The sequence below is a fragment of the Aulostomus chinensis genome, chromosome 14 (genome assembly GCF_037954235.1).
Source record: "Aulostomus chinensis isolate RoL2024-O1b breed Wild chromosome 14, RoL_Achi_v1.0, whole genome shotgun sequence".
In the NCBI taxonomy this organism is placed as follows: Eukaryota; Metazoa; Chordata; class Actinopteri; order Syngnathiformes; family Aulostomidae; genus Aulostomus; species Aulostomus chinensis.
In genome coordinates, this window is record NC_141333.1 from 7,296,193 (window position 1) to 7,317,661 (window position 21,469).

General features: G+C 40.6%; 2 protein-coding genes across 6 annotated transcripts in view; both read right to left on the reverse strand.

Annotated features, from left to right (window-relative positions):
• Window positions 1-3,892: 3,892 nt before the first annotated feature.
• Window positions 3,893-13,165, reverse strand: LOC147249576 (uncharacterized). 3 transcript variants are annotated; one of them, XM_086225012.1, is made up of 10 exons: window positions 13,086-13,165; window positions 9,602-11,338; window positions 9,014-9,122; window positions 8,587-8,734; window positions 8,334-8,381; window positions 8,074-8,151; window positions 7,207-7,344; window positions 6,657-6,740; window positions 6,280-6,330; window positions 3,893-5,375 (listed from the first exon to the last, which is right to left on the reverse strand). In XM_086225012.1, the coding sequence occupies exons 2-10, from the start codon at window positions 11,049-11,051 to the stop codon at window positions 5,265-5,267; spliced, it is 2,217 nt and encodes a 738-aa protein (XP_086081138.1). In that variant the 5' UTR covers window positions 11,052-11,338; window positions 13,086-13,165; the 3' UTR covers window positions 3,893-5,264. The 3 variants fall into 3 exon arrangements, with proteins under 3 accessions (XP_086081138.1, XP_086081136.1, XP_086081137.1); XM_086225010.1 differs by having other exon boundaries at window positions 13,050-13,149; XM_086225011.1 differs by lacking the exon at window positions 13,086-13,165 and adding an exon at window positions 12,752-12,992.
• A 1,368-nt stretch (window positions 13,166-14,533) lies between these two features.
• Window positions 14,534-21,469, reverse strand: part of anos1b (anosmin 1b) — a 57,169-nt gene continuing 50,233 nt past the window's right edge. For 2 of the 3 annotated variants that reach the window (XM_086224102.1, XM_086224101.1), the window contains 6 exons: window positions 21,040-21,285; window positions 19,928-20,022; window positions 17,154-17,316; window positions 16,501-16,733; window positions 15,916-16,059; window positions 14,534-15,566 (listed from right to left, as the gene is read on the reverse strand). In XM_086224102.1, the coding sequence (XP_086080228.1) occupies window positions 15,919-16,059; window positions 16,501-16,733; window positions 17,154-17,316; window positions 19,928-20,022; window positions 21,040-21,285 (878 nt within the window). In that variant the 3' untranslated portion in view covers window positions 14,534-15,566; window positions 15,916-15,918. The remainder of the gene's footprint in view (window positions 15,567-15,915; window positions 16,060-16,500; window positions 16,734-17,153; window positions 17,317-19,927; window positions 20,023-21,039; window positions 21,286-21,469) is intronic. The other variant, XM_086224103.1, reaches the window with a different exon arrangement.

A 21,469-nucleotide genomic window follows, 5' to 3' on the forward strand; every position in this document is an offset into this window, starting at 1 on the left:
GTTGCTGTTCAAATTAATTGTTTCATCATGCATAAGCTCATTTAGCTGGATCAGGTGAGACCCGTGTGTGAAGACACTGCTGCTGGTTTTAAAAATCATCACCAGACAGTGCTGACTCTCATCTCTGGACATTTTCGTGAATTCAAGAAATATTACCAGGTCCTTGACGTTGGTCTGAGCGTTCCTGGTTTAATCCATGTTTATTTTGGAATTTGTGTACTTATAATACTCATTAAAATGCTTCCTTGACAATATCAGTTGATATATAGGCTATATGACCAATTTCAAGACTTTTTAAGCATTCTACTTACTATTCATTCTCATTGCTGCCACGATATTCTTGGAATTTGAATATCCTGGCATATATAAATGTGATTATGATACTACAGCTCCCATATTTGCATTTAGCTGTTCTCTCCTTTAATTTTTCATATCTTTACCTTTTTATTTCGCTCTACACTTGTGAAGATAACTTGAAAGAAGGGCGATTTGCAAACATTTAGACCAACGAAAGTGACCTTCAACTATCTGACTATTAAAGTCTCTTTCATGCATCTCACAGCCTCTCTTTGCAAAATGTAGCTTTCCAAATGATCCCTGTAATTACAGCATGACTTCAGAACTACTCCATCCTTCGTCCCTTAATCCCATATATTCCGTTATTTCCATATTCACTTCAGTGTCCCTTTCAATTCCAAACTCTTCCTCTCTCTCCTGTACTGAGCTTCATCCTCCTTTTCTGTCCTCTCCTTCAATCTCCCTAAAAGAAATCCCTTTTCACAACCTCTTCGCTCCATCTCACTCCCAATGATCTCCCTCTCTTTCCCATACAAGGTTTTTAACAGACATTAAAAGCATCAAGAAATCAAGTCTCAAGAAATTAACAATTGAACTTACAGCAGTAGGAATATCACAAGGTAGACCCAATGCGAACAAGCCGTGTACGCCCTTTGGTCAGCTTCCTTTAAAACAGGATTGTATTTCAGAGAAATAAAAAGTTGACAGTCTAAAGTCCTGCAAGGCTGCAAATTCAGTTTCTGTGTTTGAAGCCTCTTCTAAGAAACGGAGAGATGTATTTTGTTGCTCCATCTATGGTTGTGTGATGCCAGTACCTGCCAAGCAGGTCCTTTCATCCAAATTCAAAGCTAAGAAAGGCCGTTTTTGTTGCATGGAGCAAAGCTGATGTTGCAAAAGGTAAAACTTTATATGTTAACGAGATTCAGTTCAAATTGTGTAATAGAAATTTAAAAAAAAATTAAGAAAGGAACTACGTAACAAGCATATAGGGGTAATAATATAATCTCACAGGATGGATTAATTTCTAAGCAGCTGCCAGATGACCTGAATAGATATTTATATTAAAGTTAATGCTTTTTTTTTTACACTCATTTCCCTCCGAGATTAACGAGACAGTCGCCCATCACTGCCCAGTGGATGCAGCACGCTCATCCTCCCACCATTATTCAACCACCCCTCCCCACACATCATAATCCACCAAGGCACGAAAGAGAGATTAAAGAGTTTCTAAAGATCATCTAATACGGCTGCCACAAGAGGTGAAAACTGCCGATCAACGTCTCTCGAATGAATGAAACAAATCCATCTCACCCCGTGGGGCAAGACAATCCAATGTCAATTTTTGGTTGTTTTGAAGACGATGACATCACATCCCTGATTTTGCTTTTAACCTTTGCAGAGATGTGACTAGTTTAGAAAAGGTTTGATTTGTCGAAATAAATCTTCAGGTTTCGGACCAGAGTACGAACCCAAGGTTATTTTGACGTAATGAGGTGCCAAAAACGAATGCAGGCAGACAGGAGTCTATCAATGTAAATGTTAATGGCTTTCTTTGCACTTGGCCCTCACTTTGGAGCACTTCACCTGGACTGGCTTTCTCTTACGCCCAAACCGCAAAGTGACTGGTGCAAGTGTGTTCTCAGACATCTGATTTGTTTTTTATTGGAGTGATAGTTCGGTTTTATCGTCCTATTTGCGGGATGTTCAGATATATTTTGAGTTTTATGTGCTTTTATGTGTATTTTAAGCCCTGGCTGCAGACCAAATTTCCCTCAGGACAAAGTTAAAGCTGAAGTTTGGGACTGCAGACAGATTCTGAAAAGATATATGAAGGATCTTTTTTTGAGAAGCCAACAGAGACAAGCGGACTGAAAAAAATAAAAGACAGGAAAAAGTCCAACCCATCTTTCACACAAACGACGAGCAGCTTTCCACTCTCCTTTATCTTATTATAGTTCCCCAACATTCGTGATAAAGCTTACACAGCTTAGCAGCACTTAACCTGCCAGCTCATGGCTCAATTAGATTGGAGGGAACTGCCACTGTCCACTCTCTCTTCATATTTGTGCAGCTGACCTCTATGATATTCATCAACGCTGAAATCTTGTGTTTGCCACTGTAGCAGCACGGCTCCGGGGCTGATAATAACTCTGCTGATAGGTCGGTCCACCACTTTGTCTAAACTAGCTGAACAAATACAGAACTGCACGAGTAAATTTGTGCGTTCATGATCGTTTTTTGCCTCATATCATCTTAGGGAGGTGAAACAGGTTCATCTGAGAAAAGACAACTTTTGTGCATGGTTATTGAAAGCACACACTGCAGGTACCGACCTTAAAGTTACAGCGTTACATTAACAGCACAGCAGACTACTGATTGCCAGAAGATGAAGACAAAAATGCTGTCATTGTACAATCAAATCTAAATTTCAGTCTGGTCAGTGCTTAAGTATGAGCACTCAGTTTATCATCAGTTGAAGGCCTGCTGTAGTTCAGTGCGAATTAGCAAGCTAACATGATAACACAGCGGGCAACACCACGATTTCCTGCTAATCATTCCACAGGTGGGTTTCAGACTCAAGGCTGCCATTTCAATGCTGCAACAAAAACAGAGCTGATGATGGGGGCTCAGTAAATGTCACAATAATTTGAAAATGACTGCAACCCCCAAAACCAAGTACAACCAGCATGGTTGTGTTCATTTTTCTCCCCACAGGCCGAGATGATGAATCCCCAGCAACAACCTCAAACCATAACGGGCCTTTACATAACGCACAGAGTTATCATAAACCTCAAACACCAACACTTAAAGGTCGGCTTCTTTACAGGGATGCTAATTATGGCATTTGTGTTCACAGCATTTCAGCAGCACCACTTGCATGAAGAACAGTAAAGTGAGGAGGCACGAGTCAAGCACCCCCATCAGTGGGTGTCCCTGCTGAAGTGCCCTCCAGCAACCCAATCAACCTCCTTCCGGCTCAACAGGTGCTGGCCTGTGAGTGACCTTGTGCTCCAGATGGTCACTCAGGGAAGAAAAAAAAAAAAAAAAAAAAAAGATAAACATGGGAAATGCTACTATTGGGCTCCCTCTCTTGGTCACTAGTAGTAATGCAAGGCCTCATTAGTCCCCACAACTGTAATTTTCATTTCATAAGGATACTGTTGATTTTTCAGGGAGAAATTAAATGGTGACAGACGGTTTCCTCAATTCAATAAAGTTCCACACACAGTCCTGACTTGAGTTTGAGGACAGGTTTGATTAACTTATCTTACAAGTATTAATTTGCCATCTGCTGGAAGGACAGATTTATATTCAAAGTCACATCCACTAACTGAAAATATATGTAAAAAAAAAAATGAATTAAACTAATTAATTTACTCTATATTTCCCTAAATTGAGTCAATTGTTCTCAGTGCTTTTGAGGGAATTATTTTTGTTGTTGTTGTTGTCTTTCAAAGGTCTCAAGGAGATATGACATTGAAAAACAGCTCATCCGTGCATGAGATTCTACTTCTTTTCCTCATGAATTAACTGCACGATTCCGTTACACCACTTCACAGCATAAAAAAGACAAAAAGCTACAGTACTTGCAGCAGTATTTGCCTTTTAATAACAATAAAAACAGTCCAGAAACCACCGAGGTTTGTAGCCAAAGCAAGCATGTACAGTAGTTGGCCATTTAAGTACAATACAGTCTGTTAATAATACATACGAGGGAACACAACAACAAAAACCACGTTGGAAAGAAGATCCAACAAAAACAGCTGAGGTCCACTTGTTTCTCTGTCAGGAGGCAGCTCTGTAAAAGTCTCTGTACCTGTGGTCATGTATTTATATGAAGCCTTGACAGTATTAAGTTGGACTGTTTGGCTATAACAAAAAACCGTGGTCCTCAAATCAGCAGCTAGCTGTACAGCTTGATATGAAATTTACTAACCAGCATGATAAATAACCTCAACTCCAATAGATGGAGTCAAAATAAACACACAAACACCTGTCCATTGATGAAAAGGGGGGGGGGGGGGGTAGTTCAGAACCGAACGTGAGGATGTGATCACGGCACTCAAAAATGCAGGACATTATGTGGTGGAAAAACTGGAATTTGAGGGGGAAAAAAGAAAAAAGATTTGGTGTTAACGTAACAAAAACCAGATGATCTAAATCAAACTAACTAGCAAAAGGATATCCCTGTTTCAAGCCACAGCCAAACCGTGCCATTAGCTTGTACGATGCACCACCCTGCAAGGCAGCAAGGAAGAATACGTGATCAGTACATTCAGATGATGCTCTAAACTCTTCAATGAATAGGCTTCTATATCCGTGCAAATATTTGCAGTCCAACAGAATGAAACCAACTCAAACCTTCAAGTTTTTAGTGAACAGCTGGTCCACAGAATCACACTTTCTATCTTTATTTACATGTTAGGAAACAAAGGTGGACCTGTAAGCGTGGTACTGCTGTAATGAGCAGAAAATAGAAACAGTTTAAAATGCCTTTTAGATTAAAATGGTTGCCTCGGATGTAAGGCCACTCCATTTGGAAGGGGAAAGTCAACCCAATTGGTCCAAGCAGCGCCTACATTGTCAGTCAAACTCCTTTAAAAGTGTCCGTTTAGTTGAAATCCACTGAGGATGAAGAACACGTGGAGGGAAAGCGACGTGAAGCACTTTGGGGGTCAGTAGGGGGCCACGTCAGTAGTTCTTTCAAACTTTGCGAGAAAGAAAAAAAAATCTGCTTAACTAGACTGTTATTGAACTCAGTCACAGAACGTCAAAGTGACTGGCCACTGCTGTCAGTCAGCCATGAGCAGACGGGCAGCTGTCACTCCTTCAATGAAAGCTAGCCACGTTGGGGTTAGCTTATGTAACAGATGATCAGTCGGAGAAGCCGTCTGGCAGGTGTGGCCCGACTGTCTTGTGTACCCAGGTATGCAGTCAGGAAGCAAACGTGGATCTTTTTCAGTCATTCAATCGTTGAGGCGACAGTCACACAGCTCCTTGTAGATTCTCTTACGTATACGAGGCATGTCCTCCTGACTGAAGAGCAGCGGCTGCTTCACCGACAGGCAGCGGCAGTACTGACACATCGAGACAGAAACACAGAATCAGCATGATGCCAGATTTAGGTACTGACAATAACAAGCCTCCTTCCATTATAGTTCACCCCGCACAGGGTTTATACAATAATCTATTCCAGTGACTCTTCCTTTTCATTGAGGCTTTCAGGTTAACGCACTCTCTGAAACATCTGTGCACACATGAAAGAATAAAACAGATCGACTTACCACAGTATATTAGTATATTACATTATATATCATTACAATTTATTAAGCTAAAATCAAACGGGAGCGATCTTAAATGAGACAAATTCCATGCATTGGAGCAAATATGCAAAGGCACATCTCTGGTTTTATTTAGATATCTTGTTCGCATTTCTGGCTTAATTTATTTTTCCAAAACTTCTCCAGGCCTTTAAATTCTTATTTTCCAATGACATGACATTTCAGGATTTTTCACGAGTCCATAAAATCCTGCTTACAGAGGAAAATGTCCGACAGCCTGGGGCATTCAAAGAAAATTCATCCTTTCCATCGTCAAATGACTGATTGCGACTAAAACTATTTGAATTATTCAAATACTGGGCAAGAACACTGTGACTGACAACCATGAACCTGTTTCAGTCAAATCAGAGCACTAACAGGGCTTTGTTTCCCCTCCTCTGACATGCAGTGATTGTTACTGGGGCATCATAGGAACTATTCAAGTAATCGTGAACCCTTTAAATGATTTTGACCCCCCAAAAAAACTTAGGAAACAAGGGCGAGGTTGAACAATGCTAAACATTAGGGACAGACTCCTACTTTACATCTTATTCTGCCAGAAAATAAGATGGATACAGTAATGAAGGGGGGCAAAAATAAACACAGTGATGAATGAATGAAAGGAGGGCAGCTGGAAAGGCGGAAAAGAATAATGCCTCACCTCGAGGACAAAAACTCCACAGTCGCTGTCATTTTTCTGCTGAGGAATACCCTGAGGAGTCAACAAGTCCCAGTTAACCAGGCGCTGGACAAACAGGTTTCACAAATGCAGCTCCTGCATGCATTCATGTATGATTGTACATGCGGGCAATGTTGTTACTTGTTTAGCTTTGTTGTGATGCGTTACACAGAATAAAACAAAAATTGCTACATTCATAAAAACATATACACAGACCAAGAGCTGTTTACTTATTTGCATTTCAACATTTTCAGAGTTTATTTTGTGCACATTTTTGTTTCAATAATTCACACATTAGAAAAAACCCACATATCAACTTCAACTAGGAATCGATATTTCTGCTGTCGCGTTTTCTTTACCTTAATAATAGTAATCTTCCAGCCCTTCTGGAAAGCTGTCTGTTTCTTCTCTCGGGCTTCTGACTGAAGATACTTCATTATGTTCTGATACGGGACCACACACAATCACACACCGTGTTAAAATGAGGCAGGACAACCAAGTGACATGTCGATAGAGGCAGAGGCAACACGACTTCTGTACGTTTTTTGCATTTTCTGTTGTGGTGCTTCTATTTATAGAAGAGCAGAGATATACACCGAGCATCGATGGCACCTCTCTTGCCATAAAGAACCAAACTGGATCTTAATAAGGTTCGTATGCCTGCTGCAATTGTTCGTTCCACTGTTTGACAGAGTGAAAGCAAAGTTCCAGTCTATGGTGCGCTGTGTGTGAGCATATTTTGACACTTGATGGCATGAGCCTATAAGCCATCCCAACATGAAATCTGATCTTTGGTTTATGAAGTCAGGTTAATTCATTTTCTCCATGTTCTCAGCAGATGTTCTTGTCTCTTTCAAAATCTCAGACAACACTTAAGAAACCAGGACATTAACATGAACAATTACTCACATCTGTGGTGTGTCTGAAAACGATGCCTTGGCTGTCATAATAATTGATGGTTTTGGTTGCCATGGCAACCGTGACGAGCGACCAATGGATTTCTAAGTGGATGGGAATTAGCAATAGCCACTTGGAGAACAAATCCACCTGAAATGATTCCAGAAATTAAAAAAAAAAAAAAAAAGACACTCATTAAAAACAGGATTATCCACATTTCTGTACGTCAAGACGATTTTTTTCTTAGTTCCTTTACTATCAGTCTTAAACACTGTGGCGGTTTTCAGTCGTGGTACATACATAAATACGTGACACTTTTATTTGATCCTTTTCAAAATTGCACGAAGAAAGCATCTGAATGTGACATGAGGCAGTTGAAAGGCCTGTGTGGACTGAAAGATGCTTTCTACTCACAAATCCTATGAAGTGAAGCGGTGGCGTTAGTCAACGTCTTCTGCAAAAGACACCTGTTTCCACTTTGCTTTTCGGTGAAAATAGCATTGGAACCCTACCAAGCTCATCAATGTCACCTGTCTTTTTACAAAACGGTCAAAATCAAGAAGCGGATGATGTAATCATAGTCGACGACGGGGTGGAGGGAGGTGGTCCTGACTGTCGCTGAAAACCCGGTTCTTTGCAATACACCACTGAGGACCAAACCAGACTTCCCAATGCGGGAATGAGTTGGTATGTTTTAAAAACTCGCTACAATAAGAGCTTGGGGGAAATGCACTGAAAATGATGTCCTTATCACTGGCAATGCACCTGGCAATTTATTTATATATCATGTGACATCAAGGTGCACGTACTGTTTATGTGTTCCCACACTAACCTGTAGCACGTTGTCAAACAAGAGTATGAGATACTGTTAGCTCTTACTTTTTTAGTCCATCTCTTCACACCATCGTAACCCTTGGCAACCAACTGCTTGTGGAAAAAGCTGTTGAAAAAGTGAACCTGAGAAAGGAAAAAAAAATAATCCAACATGTTAAGTATTTTACCAATTAAACTGAAACAGATGACAATATTACTTCTACCTTGAGTCATACTGTGATTCCTACATTGAGCCCTTTGAGACAAAAACCATTTTCAAATACTCCCTTTTCTTTAGCTCTAAGCTAACGTTCACATTCACTTACTTTGTGTTGTGTTGCTTCCATCATGAGTTCTCCGTACATGTTGATAATCTAAACAGTCAGAATCACAGAAAAGGTTTCGGTGTGAGACTGTACACCTCGATATAGTGAGTTAATGTAGTATCGTCATCACGCCACATCACGATCGGACATGAAAACGTGAGCTTGTTTCTACTAAGACAGACAAAGTGAGGTTAAATAAGCATCAAAGGAGAAGGACTTTGCAGTGTGTGACCCTCCATCCTCCGTTACTTACCTGGTCATTTAGCCAGTTCTGTTCCTCCAGCGTGCCGAGGTCTTCCAGGCTCAAGTTGTGTTTATTATACATCACCATGAAGCCTGCAACAGGAACAGAGGCCAGCCCTGTTCTATACCGAGTCACCTCCTCTTGGATGTTTAGCCCCCTTAAACAAAGACATGGGGGGAAGGCATGAAGAAAAGCGATACTGCAGCAAAAATTGAAAATATGAACCAACATTTGTGAGGGATTCAGATAAGATAGCCTTTTTTCGTTTGGTACAACGGGAGCAAATCTTAAAAACTTGAGGAATCATTTCTTCTCTTTCTTCATTCCATTTTATTACAGAATATTCTGGAAATTCTGTATTTATCAACCATCAACTGTCTTTTTTTCTCGATCAAAAAGGTGCATTGAGGGAATTTATGAGTGTGGAAAGACGAACTTGTTGCTGAGGTCCTCACAGATGCCTTTCTTCTTCAGGTGTTCCAGGACATCTGTCTCACTGAGAGGAATGAAGCTGCCATATTTCATGTAGAAGTTCTCCAGAAATTCTATCATAGAAAAGTAAATGTCACATGATTTTGTAACTTAATAGAAATGGTGACAAGTGCATTTTTCTCATGAAGACCCATACACTGCTAAACAGTGGTGATTGCATTTTTAAACTTTTTTCAAGCAAAAAAGGGAATATTTGCACATTTGAAGATTGTTAATGCTGTTTTTGGATTGCTGTCCAGTTCACACATTTCTCATGTAAAGAAAATGCTATCCCACAATACATCTTTCCCTTCCTTAAAACTGAAAGATTGGAAATTGTTAGATGCATCATCTATTTCTCATAAAAGATAGCACGTACCTACAAAACCAGAAAAAAATAGGCATATTCTTTCATACTTTTACTACCATAATAGTTTGGAAATATTTCCACATAGATGCAGTTGCAATGTCCTTAACATTGCAAGACAGCACAACTTTATTTCCAAAGACCACAGTCTGTATGTACCACAGAGGAAGAGCAGCATGTGCTTACCATGGACCATGTCAATGAGCTCCTCCAGGCTTTGCTTACTCTGCATCTCTTCTATACCTGATTCTTCTGGCTGATCTTTACATGACACTTCCTCTTCCTCCCAGGTTCCTGGCCAACAGTACAGCGTGTGGTCTCTTAATGCCCAGCAGTGCTGTTCGCTGCACACTGCAATAGGACCCCGGTTTGGAGAAGCAACTGCAGCAGGATGAGACGTCTCCATCTCCACAGCTGTGGGTCTGTGACGTTCATCTGAGGGTGTGATGGCATTTCCGTTGGAAAGAGTTAGTGATATGGACACCTGGTCTGTTCTGTCAGGAACCTGGTCAACCTGCATCTCAGAGTCATGGTCCTGGGTAGTTCCTGGACTTGAAGCAGAACCAAGCTGCCCTGAGATGGAAACTATTCCATTCCCTGGTGCAGTCATGTTCATGATGTCCTCCTTCATCTCCCCTTCATATTCGGTTTCAGACAGATTTATCGTCTCTCCGTTTCCAATAGGAGATTTATCTGAGATGGAATAAGTCTGCTCCTCATGCTCCATCTCTACCTGTGTGTTGCCCCCCTGTACCAATATTGATTGAGCTGGGGTGTCCTCATTAGAATTGATGACATCACTCATAGCAAACTGTACTTCCATCTTAGATGAAAATGTCGCTCCGGTTATTCCCCTCGCTTGTCTCACTCTTCCTCTCACCGCTGACCCTCTACTCAAACCCAACAACCTCTTCTCCAAATCTCCAACCAGTTTCTCTCCTGTCCCAGCAACCGCTGAAACTTCAACCGAGTCCTCTTGCTTCTGAACGTCTCCTTTCTCTGGAGTAGCAGCTGTGCCTATTGGTCCATCTACCAGGGAGACATTGATGGGCAGGGCAACAGAGCGTTGCGAGTGAGACACTACTGCAGACATTTGCACCTTCTCACATCTGTCCTGTTTGTCCTCATCTTCCTCTATTTTACCCTTGCTCAAATCAAAGTTTTTAAAACTTGTCAGCTTGCCCCCCTCTTTCCTTCTCGGGGTGTCCTGGAGGTCCCTTCCAGCACCCCTACCTCTGCCTCTCCCCCTTCCCTTCCCTCTGCCTGGGGTTCTAACATTGTGTCCTCTGCTGTTGGGGCCACAGCAGTCACAAGCCTTAGGAGTCCTCTTTCTGCCTGATGTACGGCCATTGACTGTCTGGGTAGAGGGCTGGTCTGATGCTGGGCTTGAGTTAGCTGTGAGTGGTTTTACTGGGGTAACAATAGGGGGCTCAGCATCTGCAGGAGTCAAAGTCAAGGACTGAGTGATTCCTGAGATGGAGGTAAGGTCCGGGGTGCAAACTTTAGTAGGGGTCTGGGACAGGCCCTGATCAGTAGTATCTGTAGGGGGCGGCACTAGTGGTGGTGCTGCTTGCTGAGGAGGTGCTGTAGCAGGTGGTGCTGTTTTCATTGGGGAGGCAGAGTCGCTGTGAACCATGACGTCCTCCTTTGGCTCCTCAACCCCATCCCCAACACCCTCTCCCCACTCCTGTCCCCTCTTCCCTTAATTTTTTTAAAGTGTTGTTTGCTCTTTAACTGCTTGGATGACTTCTTCTTTCCACAAGTTTGTTTCTGGAAGCTGCCTTCACTATGTAGAAAAATAGTTCTTCTCAAGCTTTTCCACGTACAGACATGTCTGATGAAACTAAACCTTGGGAGGGTTTCAGTATTCCTCTGTGGGGGTCAGCTAGACTTCACCTGGAATAGTAACACCACCATGGCCTCCTAGTTAGAAGTAGTAGAATAAGTGGCAGGGAGAGAGTGAATAAAGAAGAAAACCTGTTAGCAAAGTACTCCAGGGGGATCTGACTAGTTTTTCACCTGACTATTCTTGATACAATCTGAAAATTAACATCATTGTAAAATATAAACAAGTAACAAATGCTGGAATATGCTCACATTTAGATGGACTAAATCATGTCCAAAAACAAAAATCACTCATGAGAAGTCTATGATACCAATCGAGTATTTTTAATCAACAGATATTCAGCCCAAACAAGCTTACAAGCCACACAACAACCTCTACATCCGTGATCATCACCGCTAAACCAAATACAGGACTTGCAGCGCTGCTTATACTCTGTGTCCCTTAATACTTGACATGCATCAAATTAACTGAGACCTACATAAACTATGTCCAAAAAGCCTTTCACCCTAAGTTTTCCAGGAGTCTCAGATGACGAAATTATTGATAATCAAATAAGCAAGGCATGACTCAGGTCTCATCCACACGGTAAACAGCTCAAAACATTGTGAATCCCTCTATTAAGATCTTTAAAACAACTACATCTTCAAGGATGATTCGGCCAGAAATGTGAAACTGCAGGGGACGTTACATCACCCTTCACAAGGTGTGGCCTGATGACAGGAGCAACTGAACTCTCCCTTAATTTTCAGGTCGGGTTAGCAGCAACAAAATCATTGCAATCATATCATTTCTGTCTAACGTAAGGTTGTGTAGTGAATTTTAATAGTTGCATGCAATTACATCAAAAGAAGATCTATATGCATGCCAGGATTTGTGAACAAAATATCAAAATGTCAGGGATTTTACCGTCAGCACTGTAAAAATGTTCAGTTGCCATGAAGCAGTTCAACTTTTTGTCTATGCATATGCACATTATCTACCTCCTTATATCATACTTTCAGAAAATAATCACATAACTTGAAAAACTAAAAGGGAATTTTTTCCCATATATGCGAGCAGTGTTATATCCTATTGGACTCTGCCTCATCTATTCCTCTCCTCTTATTTTAACAGACTTGGTCACCTTGAAATAACAGGTGGTTAAAAGTTGAAATGCAATATGCCTTCTATTTAGGGATTCAGATGGCTGCCTACGCAAATCAATTATTACTCCTCATTAATGAGGATTTCGCTGACATTTTGTGCATTGAACGTCGTCGTTAACTTGTTCAACAGGAACATTTCATGGAGGAAAGAGACTCGCTAACAGCTACAAATACTGCTGCGAAATTTAATAGAACTTAGACATTAAAAACATCCAACTCCATTTAAAATAACCTATTGAATGCGACTTTTTGATGAGTCTAGTAACTCCTGTGGTCAGTTGACTTAGCATGAAGTGGTGAAAGACACCAGTTGTGTCTTTGCTAAGCTAATTTAACCTTACGCACCGATCTGCGCGCCCGCATCTTGAGAATTCGTCGCTTCATTTTAAAATTACGTATATCTTGTTCGGCATTTAACAAAGTTATTAGAAGTTACTCATTCCCCCACAGCTGAATTAGCTAGGTGCAGCTTAATCAGAAGCGAAAACACAACGTCGCGACTGCACACACATTTCCTCCATTTTCAGCTGCAAGTTTGGTCGCGTCTGAGGACAAAGAGGAAGTTGTGACTCGGTACTTTAAGTGTTACTGAGCACAAGGTCAAATTTGTGAGGGGAAATTAAGAAATATTAATGTACACTACCTTGTCTATGAATTAACAAACTGAGTTTCGTCTCACCACGATTCGAAAAAAACAACAATCCGAACTGGAGGCGCTCATTGATTACGTCATGGCGACGTCCTCTGGCCCTGCGAGGCTCGGCTCATCGGCTCCGTCCGGAGACTCCCCCGAAGTCAATCTAGCCTTCCTGCTACATCAGCGGCTTGGCTTACATTTCCTACAATACCAAATACTTGTTGTTTCTGTTGTTGTTGTTGTTGTTGTTGTTGTTGTTGTTGTTGTTGTTGTTGTTGTTGTTGTTGTTGTTTTACACCCACTTCATTTCACAGCAGAGTATTGTAACTGAATAACTGAAAGCCCTCCAAAATGTTCATTTATATATTGTATATGCACACTACTATTGTTCTCATACGTGGGAAAAGGTTTATCAAGTCTTTTAATGCACTGGACTGATGCAGATCTTCAGGCATGGCTGTGGAGCCCAGTCAGGGGCCAGTTGGTGTTCAGGCACCCTCTCACCTGAGCCTCAGCACCTTCTTTCTCAGCTTCTCAGTCTAAGTTTCAAAAAGTTTCAAAGTCCGAGACACAATTAAGTTCCGTTAGTGAAAAATTCTAAACTAGAGCTTTATTATCCTTGCAGAGTAAAAAGCCTGCGCAGTTCTGTAGAACAACAGAACGGGAGCAGATACTGTAATACAGCTTTTTATTCTATAAAAGTGGGCGTGGAGATGTGGTACTTGCCCTATTCCCTATTACCTGTTTGTGACACTATTACCTCATGTCAAATGGAATCTAGTTTGGGAGTCATCTGGTGAGGAACAGTTTTCTAATGGAGTCACAAGCATGATCATTCTGCTACTGAGAGCGGAACGACAAGTTAGACCAGTCAGGCTATAAATCTGTTGGGGTCAAGGGTTCTTGTATTCTCCATTTTTAAAAAGAATACACCTTCCGTACTTTGGCAGACCCGGCAGTGTGCTAAGTCATAAATAATGATAAGGAAAAACTCACCATTTTAATTAAAACGAGTCGTAAATCAAAACAAGTGACCTTTTTTCATTAGAGCAAGTAGTAAAGCAGTTAATCATGATTAGAATTTTTTTTTTTAAATCATTAGTTCAAAAAAGAATAAAAAGCGGATGCCACACAACCTTGAATGTAAACCTAATGAAATTATAAAACTGTGCTTTTTATGGTAGCAAGCTGTAAATATTAATCTAATCAGCATCTGAAAATTGGAGAGGAAAAATGTATTTTTCATTCATTGGTGTATTTATCAGCACTAATGTCATTTTTAGTCCTTCATAAACGTACCCCAAATTATGGTATAATTATAGCAATTATATAAATATAAATATAGCAATACTTCTATATCAGACAAAAAAATATGACATGATTCCAATGTAAAAAGTGAACTACAGGCCTGATGCTTATGCTCTCATTACACCTGAAAATGTGAGTGAAGTTTCTAAAATCTCCTGTACAAAACGTCACCGACACAACACACAACATATTTTTCCCATAACATTTAATTACAAAAAAACAATAAATAAACCTAACAGTTGACAAGTAAAAGAATTAAGTACAAAATTAACAACAATAAAATGTAAAAATGAGCACAATCAAGGGTACATAAAGAGAATATCAACAAAATAACTTTCAACCTAGGAAAATCTTTATTCTACCACAGGCGAAACTATATTAACTGTAAGGAAATGTCACATATCACGGTTTAGTGTACAGAGTCTATCATGATGAAAATAAACACTGGAACAGGACAAGAAAATTTATCAGACAAGAAAATTCAGACACGAGTAAAAAAAAAAAAAAAAAAAAAGACATGGGATCTTTAAAAATAAAAACTTAAAACATTTTAAAATATTTTTTGAGTTTACTTCAGCAAACAGACCCACTTTAATGATAATGCAGCAGATAGTGCACTGAAATAAACAAAGTTGTATTGCTATACATTTCTATTTGTACACAAGGTCAGTGCTATAGTATTCTCTACGAACGTACAATGTCTCTTTACGGGGCTCATTTGGCTCCAGTGATGTAAAGTGAAATGATTTCGTGATGCATTTTTGGTTTTATTGGGACAGTTTAGCTCCTTCTTAACCTACTGGGAGAAACTTAACTACACCTTTTGTTCATGTTGGCTTTGGTTTACATTTCTCTCAGCTGAAGAATAATCATTCTCCTGTGTATCCCTGTGAGAATACATGACAAAGTCAATAAAACTGGAAAAATTTGAATTTATGTGAAACATCTTATTTTCATTTGACTGTATTCAGTTAGACAGGAATCATTCAGCAATGAGCGGTGAATTATTCCAGCTTTAACTCTGTATTGGACTCCGTGTCCCCGCTTTTAAACTGTAACCTTTTACATTTTATTAGCCTTTAGTCAGGTGACAGATTAACAGCTTTGGTCACATTTTCTGCAATTAACCCACATTGCATTTTGGGAAGACAGTTGAGGAGTGGGTGTTGATGAAGATGCCGTTGTTGCAGTAGATGGTGACTGTAGCGGCTGGACCTGGAAGAGGTGATTGGAAGGGTTCAGTGGACCAGCCATGAAAAGAAGGACTCATTAACACAAACATTTCATCAAAACATGCCGGAAATTGTGTGGAAAGTTGTTTTATAATGCAGGCTAAAATGATCTGTATTTATTATCCTTCAACAGATATTTTGTTGTTTAGAGTGTGCTTGTACGTTTGAGTTATGATAAAAAAGGGACAGTATATAATATTCATATAAACTTACAGGAGTTAACCAAGAGGCGAAATTAGTTCACTCATGTAGTAATGTTGGTGAGTGTCCACAAATACTAAGAATAAGTGACTATGTATAATAGTATTCAAGCAAACAAAGTGCACTACTACCTATCACAGAGTGGCCTCAATTGCAGGAGTGTGAAAAGTCTTTGAGACTGCGGCGCCGTTGCTGCCCCCTGCTGTTAACACCTGGAGCTGCACCTGGTACACACTGTCACCCTGGAGACCCTGAACGATCACCGCCCGCTGAATCTGAAGGGGAAGAGATCAGACACATAGACATTTTTGTCAATTTTTTTGTCAAAAAAGGGACAATTATTATTATAATACAATATATTTTCATTTTACAAAGGCTATAAAATCTCTTGAAACAGTTCGGCCCTTTAGTTTTTGCAAGTATGTAATTAAAACAGGTGTTCAATCTCAGATGGTTCCCAACAGTATCTGTGGGATCGACTCAGTATTAATTTGGCTCTAGTGGAGCTGCTGTATACGCTTCTTCTGTGATTTGAATGCTGATGATAAAGTTCGAATATAAAGTTAAAAAAAAGGAGCTTGATGATACTTTACACACTGATAGCCCCCACTAGAAAGGAACAAACACATACACATCTATCCACACACCCACACACACACACAAACATATCTCTTGCTGCTTTTGACATAAAACAGTGCTGTCTATTTCTGTCTCACCGGTGCGACTGTCTGTGTCTGAGAGATAAGCGTGTCTTCCTGGCCTTCCATTGCTGTGGCAACACTGGATCGCAGTGTCCAAGTGAACTGGAACCCTTCAACAGCTGCCGGGTCCAGTGTGTGCTTGGACATCCTCCAGCGGAACACGGAGAGCAGTGAGCCGTTGACTTGTTGAAAGTCTGCAGTCAACCGTTCTGGACGCAGTACCACCTTTCTACCTGCTGGGTGGCGCTCTGACACAAAAGAAGGACAAAATATTTCTCTTCACTGTCACAACAATTTCCCTAATTATCTCTCAGTGGATTTAATTAAATTTTATGCTAAAATGCCCTCAACAATGTTTGGAAAATCCTGTGATCAAAGCTCAATCAGAGGTGGATCATAAAATTGTATGAAAACCACAGTGCAGTGCTTTTTAACAAGTACGTTCATAAAAAGGGTGGGAAACCTCTATTCAGCGTTTGAGTGTCAGTTTCCAAATATGGTTCTAAAAGCAGGATTAAAGTTTTACAGGGGCCTGTAGATGTAGAATAGATCAGGGCATTTTGTGTGTGTGTGTGTGTGTGTGTGTGTGTGTGTGTGTGTGTGTGTGTGTGTGTGTGTGTGTGTGTGTGTGTGTGTGTGTGTGTGTGTGTGTGTTTCGATATTCTCACCCTTTGTGTTGCAGGCCAAAGCTTTGCCTCCTCTGACCCTGATGGAAGAGCAAGTCGGGGTTGTAACCCAGGCAACAGCCTCTGACCCTGGATCAGTCTTCACCGCTACAGTGACCCGGTACTTACAGGCAAACAGTAGGCCTGTGATGGTGTGATGGGTACCCTGGAGAAAGCAATATATCCAGGTTAGGACTAATAACAGTTTTCCAAGTCACGCTGAAGTGTAAACTGGACACAGCCGCTTGCTGAAATTGACCGACTGCAAGGCTCCTTAAAATATTACCTCTGTTTGTCTTCTGGAACCTCTCTAATATGATCATCTTGTTATTTTGGCTTGAAATAAACACCAGCTTCAAGCTTTGCGCTTGGCAGCTTTGCAGGCTGGCAGCATGAAATGGTAAGAGATGGCGTAATTGTTTGCAAAGCCTGAACCTCAATGAATAGAAATCCCTTTGTGTGACCTAAACAAATTGCACACAGCACAGTGATACTTATCAAGTCAGCACGCCTGTGATCATTTAAGACGAGGTCACCACGGGGACAACTGGGGAGAGCTGATATCCAGGTTAAAAAATGCTTCTCTGTTGCAGTGGTTTTAGCAAATTTCAATACTCTGGAGTTTTAAAAGGTTTAATGATGACCTAATTTGTTTCAACTTTGTTTCAATGTGTTAATATGGAGGTAAAGTTTTGCCTCTTCCCTTTTTCGATAGATCAACACTGAACCATCCATCCATCCATCCATTTTCTTCTGCTTATCCTGTTAAGGGTCGCGGGGTGCTGGAGCCTATCACAGAGGCTTTCCGGCGAGAGGCGGGGTTCACCCTGGACAGGTCACCAGTCCATCACAGGGCCAACACATAGAGACAGACAACCATTCACAGTCACAGTCACACCTACGGTCAATTTAGAGTATCAATCAGCCTCGTCCCCTCTTGATGTCTTTGGACTGTGAGAGGAAGCTGGAGTACCAGAGAGAACCCACACAGGAACAGGGAGAACATGCAGACTCCACACTGAAAGATCCTGTGATGGAGCCGGGACTCGAAACCAAGAACCTTCTCGCTGTGAGGCGACAGTGCTGACCACTGCACCACCGTGCCGCCTCAACACTGACATGCAGTCTTAAGTATATTATGCTCACTTTTTCAAAGGAAAGAATGGGTGGAGGGGACTTCAAGACACCAAACAACACATTCATAAAGTCCTCAGACGCTAAATTTGAAAATCCTTAATAGGTGACAATTTTCAGTGGATGTCCAGGCTGACTGTCCAAATGAAATTTTAAATGTTTTTACCATACGGGTTTTGAGAATAGAGCTGAATTTTCCTCCTAATAACAATTATAAGACAGACATATAACCCCACATGCCGCAAGAGATGTTTTGTCTACCAGGCTGGGGGGAAAAACTTATCACGTTGAAAAGGAAAAAGTAAGAAATAGTGGTGCCATTGTGGACCCTAAAGTTTCAATTCCCACGTAAGCAAACAAAACAAAACAGCTTTCTTCCACTTAGGAAATACTGCTAAATTAAAGCCATATTTAACTAGACAGGATGCTCAGAGGCTCATTCATGCTTTTACTTCATGTCACCTGGGCTTGAAATGCTTTTCAGTGGCTTTAATTGCTCCAGCTATTCCAGAACTCTGCTGTTAAACTTGTAACAAAAGCAAGAAGATTCAGCGGAGCGCGATCCTCCAGCTTTAGCTAGAGTGACGTGTCTTCCATCGATTCAAAACTTCCCGTAGCGTAACTATGAACATCGAAGCACTGAATCCTGAAGCACACACAGCGGAGCTTTTTAAACAATAGTTGAAAACAGACCTTTTCTTTTCACCTTCTGATGAACAACTATTTCGTTTTTATAGTTTGCTGTGTATTTATTACCATTTTATCTACAAGCACATAAATTCATTTCTTGTCATACACTGTTTAAGCACTGAAAGCTGCTTGTGGATGAAAGTGCTGTATACAAATTAAGAATGTTATTAACACACAGAGACAATTACCAATAGTAATTGATAATAATGAGTAAAAAAAAAATTAAATAAACAAAAATAAGTTGACTGAATACACGAGTCAAGTCAAATTACACACATATAACTGGCTTTTAACAAGCGAAAACACAGAAGCAAACCCAGGCACGAGGTGGGCGGCCATTCCTCGTGTTCCTTCCATATTCTTGCGACACAGCAGTTAAAAAATATGCAAGAATATTTCCCACAGACATATAATTATCTATTTTTGAATCTAAAACAGCCTTGTGCCGGCACAGTGCAGCAAAACTTCAAGCTATTTAAGCCATTTTTGTCTTTTTAGTTCTGTTTAGATGACACTGTCATTTAAATGACAGTTTACAAGAGATTATATGACCAAAAAGACAACCTGCAACATAGCAAATCTGCTCAAATGGCAAATGAACTGGAATTAGGTTGAATTATAGAGATTGTGGTTGAGAAAGGCATGAGTTTATATGGAAATTACACAGATTTGTTCTTAAAAAGTGAAATGTCACTGAGAAATATAGGGACATAATTCTAGGACAGCGATTGTGAGAGCAGTGATGTTGGAAAGAGACGGAGAGGACCGAGATGGAGGGTGAGAACATTCCAGACTGATCGGTTATGGTGATGAAACCTGACCTCTCTCACACACACACACACACACACACACACACACACACGCACACACACACACACACACACACACACACACACACACACACACACACACAATAATAACACAGAATAATGTATCCACCAAGGTAGACGTACCTGCACAGTTGTTGTTCTCTCTGTGTCTGTAACATTAATGCTGCAGGCATGTGGATGCCACCGCAAAACATATGGACCGGGGTGTCTCTGTCTGGCTGTGATACAACAAAACACAAGACACACATCAGATACATATCGGTGGATACGTGCAAGAGCAAGAAAATGTCAAAATACTGTTTTTATACCCTCATTTTTGATTGCCAAAAGTGATTTCAGATTGATTTTATTTCTGAGCGCTGTCCTCTTCCTGTCCAGCTGCCAAAATCTACATGAGTTCACCAGAGTTGATCAACTCCCCTGAGCTCTTCTGCCTCTCAGGCTACAGTTTGCCCTATTTTATTGTTTTTTTGTTGCAGCTGTGTGCATCCCGACAGGACGACTACAAGCACTACTGAGGAATTCCACTTTCTCTGCTTCATTTTAAGTGAAACAAATACCGGTAGTCATGTTTGCCATTTACAATTAAAACTTAATGTTAAAAGTACACTAGAAATGTGCATCAGTCAAAGAAGAATTTTTTTGGTTATATTGTTATGTTACAAATACAATATATATCAATATCGTGAAATATAATTTTTTTTATGACGATTTTATGACAAAAAAGCAATTGAGAGAAGCACTGACCCTTTGATTTTATGCCTCAAACACAGTTTGTTTATATCCTGCGACATCATAAAACATATCTCAGTGGACTCTGGCAGTCCATAACCCAGCCCCGACTCTAATAAGACCAGGGAATCTAAACAACAACAGCTATCTCATATTAAAGTTTGTCTCTGCCTTCTAGACTTCCGTTTGTCTCCAAGACAGACTCAATACCTCATTACGTTTAAATCTGAAGATTCCAACTGAAATTTATGAGTTATTTGCTGTTGGTAACACCACATGGCCATCATTAAATCATTTACTTCTTCCTCTTAGTTTTTCTTAGTGGACTCTTGTTTTTGTTTTTAGAAATACAGTTTCTGCTGCAGTTCTTTTTCAGATGCCAATCATCGTCAAATCTGTATCTCAAGTGCAAGTACATACAGTTAGTTGTGATTATTAGCTTTCAGGGAGCTGTTCTTCTCTGAAGCGTAGTTCTGAGATCTGGTGTTTGAAGATCAACTCACCGTGGCTCGACCACTTCCAGAACACCTTGACTTGCAGCTGATCATTGTGGTAATGAGGGGCGGCGACCTCCAGACGAAGGTCACCCGGAATGACGGGGTTAAGGGGGGATTCAGGGTGATGGAGAGAAGAGGAAAGTGGGGGCTCAGAGGAAGAAGGAGAGGATGACGACAGGGACGGGGATGAGGGAAGGGATGATGAAGATGAGGAGGAAGAGGACAAGGGGAGCTCATTGGAGAAGTCTTCTGCTTTGGTGGAATTCAAAGGTGACGAGAGGATTAAAAAAAATGCGTATTAAAATTTCAAAGCTTGAGTGATTTGAAGGTATGAAATCCAAATACCAAAAATGTCAAAGACAATTAATTTTGTTTACTTTTATGTGGTCACAAACACTTCAGTCTGCAGAAGCACAAACAAAAGTTGGGATGCCAG

What these genes read in the sequence shown, in the direction of transcription:
- LOC147249576 (XM_086225012.1), bottom strand. Translation starts at nt 11,051, where the DNA reads ATGGTTCACAGCGACTCTGCCTCCCCAATGAAAACAGCACCACCTGCT. An exon ending in GCTCATTGACATGGTCCATG is followed by an intron (nt 9,123 to 9,601) that starts GTAAGCACATGC and finishes TTTCTATGATAG; the next exon opens with AATTTCTGGAGAACTTCTAC. An exon ending in GTGGAGTTTTTGTCCTCGAG is followed by an intron (nt 5,376 to 6,279) that starts GTGAGGCATTAT and finishes TCGATGTGTCAG; the next exon opens with TACTGCCGCTGCCTGTCGGT.